This window comes from Belonocnema kinseyi, chromosome 1 (genome assembly GCF_010883055.1).
Source record: "Belonocnema kinseyi isolate 2016_QV_RU_SX_M_011 chromosome 1, B_treatae_v1, whole genome shotgun sequence".
Lineage (NCBI taxonomy): Eukaryota > Metazoa > Arthropoda > Insecta > Hymenoptera > Cynipidae > Belonocnema > Belonocnema kinseyi.
Window position 1 is genome coordinate 141,921,053 of NC_046657.1, and position 5,051 is coordinate 141,926,103.

General features: G+C 29.6%; 1 protein-coding gene across 1 annotated transcript in view; it reads left to right on the top strand.

Moving 5' to 3' along the window:
• The window catches only part of LOC117180359, a 16,585-nt gene that overhangs the window by 7,232 nt on the left and 4,302 nt on the right, over positions 1-5,051 (top strand). Inside the window, exons 3-7 of the mRNA XM_033372817.1 lie at positions 15-91; positions 635-799; positions 1,140-1,430; positions 1,809-2,354; positions 2,930-3,125. Of these exons, the coding sequence (XP_033228708.1) occupies positions 15-91; positions 635-799; positions 1,140-1,430; positions 1,809-2,354; positions 2,930-3,125 (1,275 nt within the window). The remainder of the gene's footprint in view (positions 1-14; positions 92-634; positions 800-1,139; positions 1,431-1,808; positions 2,355-2,929; positions 3,126-5,051) is intronic.

A 5,051-nucleotide genomic window follows, 5' to 3' on the forward strand; every position in this document is an offset into this window, starting at 1 on the left:
CGAGCTCAAATTAGTCAACGACTAAATTTCCGATTCAGTAGTACTTTGCCAAGGTACAAAACCGTTTTGAGGGACGATCTTATCAAGAAAGGTAAAGTTTTTCAACAATGCTATTCCTATTTCTTATTTTAAAACTATGATTAATATTATTTGTTTCGATTAATTAATATTGCAGAGAATTTATTTTATTAGAATGAGTAGCTGTTTTTTTGCGCTATTTTGTGTTTTAACATACAAATTGTATTTGTATGCTATAATCTTATACGAGACGCTTGAATTGCATAAAGTATTAGGAAAAAAATAAAAAATTGTCAAAATTAAAATTAAAATGAAAATTGCTAAAAAGTATGACAAATGTTTATTCGACTTCTACCGTAACTTTAGCGCAACTGACCATTTTGATCAATGTAATTAGAATACTTCAAACATTCGTTTAATTTACTCATGAATATTTTAAGTAAAATTATATTGATTTGTGGTTGGATAAATGTAGTAAAAACAAAGTTAATTTTTATGAAAATGTGTATACTTCAAGTGTTTCTTATAAAGCTTGAGGCTCATAGATTAGCCGTAACAAATGCATTATTGAGAATATTGTATACATTTATGATTTTTCATAATCATTTTCTGATAGCTTGGATCGATTTGATAAACTCCAACGAAACAAATTTGGAATTACTCAAATTCTTGGATAGCATTGCAAGCTCTAAAGGGAAAAAGTTAGATAAAATTATGCAGGTCGAAGATCGATATCAACCTGAGTATGTATTGCAGGAAGCACCTCTAATTGAGCCTATTGGTAATTATTGTCATTCAAAATCTGTAACTTCGTTGTTTTAACATAGTATATATCTAGTTATATTACGTTCACCAACTTCACGTCTTCTAACAAAGCGTAACTTTATCGTGAATGAATTACATACATAAATCGTATTGTTTTAAGACGTATAAATTATTTGATTTTTAATTTTTTAGATGATAAAGTGTGCTATTATAAAGACAACAAATATATCTCAAATTCAATCACTAAAATATCTAGATGTATATTTTTACAAGTAACCCCCGGAAACTTTTTTATTGTAATGTGTATTTGTTTACCAAATGAATTATGTTTACAAAACATTAACAATTTCTTTTAGAAACGGCAATCGATTACGATGTCGAACTGGGCATGACCGATTTTGAAAGATTAAAGTTTCAAAGAGAACAAAGAGCACAGAGAAGGCTACGAAGAGAAAGAGAAAAAAATACACGAGGTGTACCGACTGTAGAAAATCAAGTCGAAGAAGAAGACGATAGGCATGTTCCGCATTTTTATCGTCGAACTGCCAGACGACCTCCTAATGTACAGTTCAACGTTGAACTTGAAGACAATAGTAATAGAAATTTCACAAGAAAACAAGATTTTGAATGCAATGATAATAATGAAGGTGATATTCATCTTTCCCATAAGAGTCTGTGCATTTTTGATACTGATTTCTAAAAAAATTACATTGCCTATCATCCTAAAATTTTAACTACGTACTTATCTGTACATAAGCTTTAAAATGAAAATTTTCTTGAATTTTTCTTACTACTTTCGTATCTCGATGGAACCTCCTTAACTTCTACCCACTCTAATACTCCTGACGTACCCTTCTCGTAATTCTTGATATTGGAACGCATACTTTTTATTTAGTAAAACATGAATAAGTTTCGAATAAGTTTTTACATTTATAAATGTAAAAATATTTGTTATTAGTGTTTTATAGAAGAAAATGCGATCTAAGACTACTTTCTTATTTGACATAAAATTATTTTACTTTTAGGCAAAAGAAATCCTGCAAAAAGTTTAGCACGAGTTGATCCTGTGAATAATCATAGTGTTGAAAATGTAAATCGTAGGCTTATCAACAAAAGCCCTCAATCGATTGATTCAGCTCTGGGAATTGAGAATGATAATTTATTCGATAATTTTTCATTTGATCCCCCTCGTGCTTCAACACCAATAAACTGGTATATTACGAAAGATCACTCACATGATTTTGAAGAATCCAGAGTAGAACCTCGCTTAATTTGTATGAGTAATTATTCCAAAGATTCAACTGCGGAAGTATCAAATGATGAACTAGATCAAATATCGTCGTCTCAAAGACCTGTCGTCGAGACAAATAAAATTACAAAACATGCGTTTGATTTGATACAATTACGTCTCAATTCACAAATTAAAACATCTAACGATGTTCTAATTCCTCATAGTCACGATGAGCCTGAGACACCGAATTCTTTTTCTTTGCAATCTCCTAATCAAAGTACACGATTATCACTTGTCAAAGAAGATATAGTACAAAAAGTACTGCGTGAAAAAAATTCAGGTAAAGTAGCAAACGTTATAATTATTATTCTTCACAATTTTTAATAACAAAATCATTGAACTTTTAAGTTGATAATAATTCCATCTACTCGAAATTAATATAAATGCAACGACGTGACAAAATATATTAACTTGTTACAATCTCTATCACTTTTCATAAAATAATACCATGTATTTGAAAGTAAAATATCAGTAGCTTTATATACATTTAAACAAAGTTTAAATTTTACTTGAATCTAGAAAATAATAATAGTATCGGTAAATTACAGCAGTATTTTATGTAAAATAATAGTTATATTTTGTATTACTTAGACTTAAAAACAGAAACTTTGATAATAATATTTCGACTATTACGGCGTAAAGTATGGAACAGGTTAGAAAGAACAAAATTGTAGCTTGTCCAACATTTCCCACTGATCTTTTATAGCAAAACAAATTTATGAATAATAATCAGCTTTCACATTCGTTGCATTATATATTGTATGGCAACATATTTTTATAACTTTTCAAATTCAATAATTTAATATTTCCGAGTTATAAAATTGATATTAATATAACTTTCAAACATTATTTTAGAAAACAGAGAAATAACAGCACGCTCCGCAATGTCCAATAACAATGAGCTTAAGAAAACCAAAAAAACTGCTGGTGGAAATAGAAAAAATAAGCGTAGGAGATTAGCTGAGAAAAAAACTTTCGTAGAAAAAGAAAACATGTCTGACACCATACAAACATGTAGCACTTATGGTGAAGAATACGATATAAGAGCAAGGTAATAACGTTTTATTTTATCTGTATAAGTTTTATTAATGTGGCTTCACAACTCTGCGCCTTACCTAGTCGGGGCCAGGCCAAGATCTTAAAATCGCCTCTTTATAGGCATGTTCTGCCGTCTTACCATAAAATGTCGTAACTCCTTTTCAAGTAAAACCGACAAATCGAGGGGGGTCAAAGTTTTTACAGTGATTTTTAATATTAAAAATTAAAATATAATTTTTTCGTACAATTTATTAAACAACCATGTTTAAAAATGTCGTATGTTTAAATTGGCTGAACTTTTATTTCAAAACTGTTAATTTAAAAAAATGTGGATTGGTTAATTGACCTATTTACAATAACATCGTTTTCAATGATACATTGGATATTTTACGTTATTTCATGCTCAGAATGGCATCGTTACTGTACATGATAGAAATAGCATTACTAAATATCTCAATCCCTTAATTTGTTTGTTATTACTAAATGGCGCGGTTCTAAAACCTATATATCATACTTATAATTTTTATCATTTTATCATTATATTAATACAAATGTGGTGAAGCCACCTTAGGCATTTAGTAAATTAAAAACGTTTTATGAATAAACTGTTCATAAAATAAAGCAGTTTTATTTATTTTGTATTAATTAAATGATATAGAGGAGAGTGGAACAGAAACCGGCAGGCAGGTGTATTTAGCAGCCCCACTTTTAAATGTAATGACCATTATTTCAAAGCTATTTTCTATAAATCTCAAAAAAATTTGTTATAGTTTTTTCCACTACTAAATGTGCCACATGCGCGCGTTTCGATTTTTATATTGCGGGCACGCTCTATAACAGATGTCAATCTAACTTTAAAATCTAGTAATAATCCCTAGTTTCGCGTCACGTCTGGCTTCACTCTTCCGTCTTCAAGCTTCCTGCGCTCTCTTTTCACATTCTCATCATTTATGATTGAGAAAGTATTAGAATTGTCCGAAATTCGATAACACTGTTTTTCAACGGATCTCCACGTTTCGAGACCCCCTAAATTCGAAAATTAGGTTCTTACGATAGCGTCTGTCTGTCTGTACGTCCAACCGTCCGTCGGTAAACACGATAACTCTCGAAAAAATGAACGGATCAAATCCATCTTTGGCACACTTTTTTTAGGTCCTAAAAGAAAAAGTGAGCACATTTAAGAAAAGTTTGAGACCACTTTTTTCTGAATTTGAAAAGTCTATATACGGATATTTATAATATTAAAAAGGATAAATAATTTATCCATATGACTTTTTTTATAAAAAGAAAATTCTCAGAGTTGTAGCATTTAAAAAAATTTTTAAATCAACCGAAAATCCAAATTTTAAGACAAAAAACGCACGACATGAAAAAAAGTTAAGAGAAGAAAAACTTTGCTTTTTGAATGCCCTACAAGATTATGATAAAAAAATTTTGGATTTTCTTGTAAAATCAAAAATTCAAATTCTAATTGCACAAAAAATAATTGAAAATTAAAAATTCCATTTTGTGGTCAAACTATGTAGGATAGGAAAAAAGATGAATTTACCAAAATTATTATCCCGAAAAAGTTCTACAATTTCATTAAGAATCACTTTTTGATAGGACGCGTACAATTTTTTTTATTCGTGAAAAATAACTTTGAAAATTAAAAAATAAAATAAAAATACGTGGAAAAACGACGAAAGTTACGAGAGAAAAAAAGATTCAACAAAACCTGTTTACAAATTTTTGTCGAAAATCGAGCGTGCAGCCCGACTGTCACGATGTGAATGTGTACCTCAAAGCCTACAGAGCTTTGGGAAACTTAATCTTTGACCATACTTAATTAAGTTGACAATTTAGAATATAAGGACGCATAAAAATACTGACATCCAAAAGAGATCTTTTTGATAAAGTTTTATTCAAGCATTAGAAATGGAAAGAATAAATATCCGAG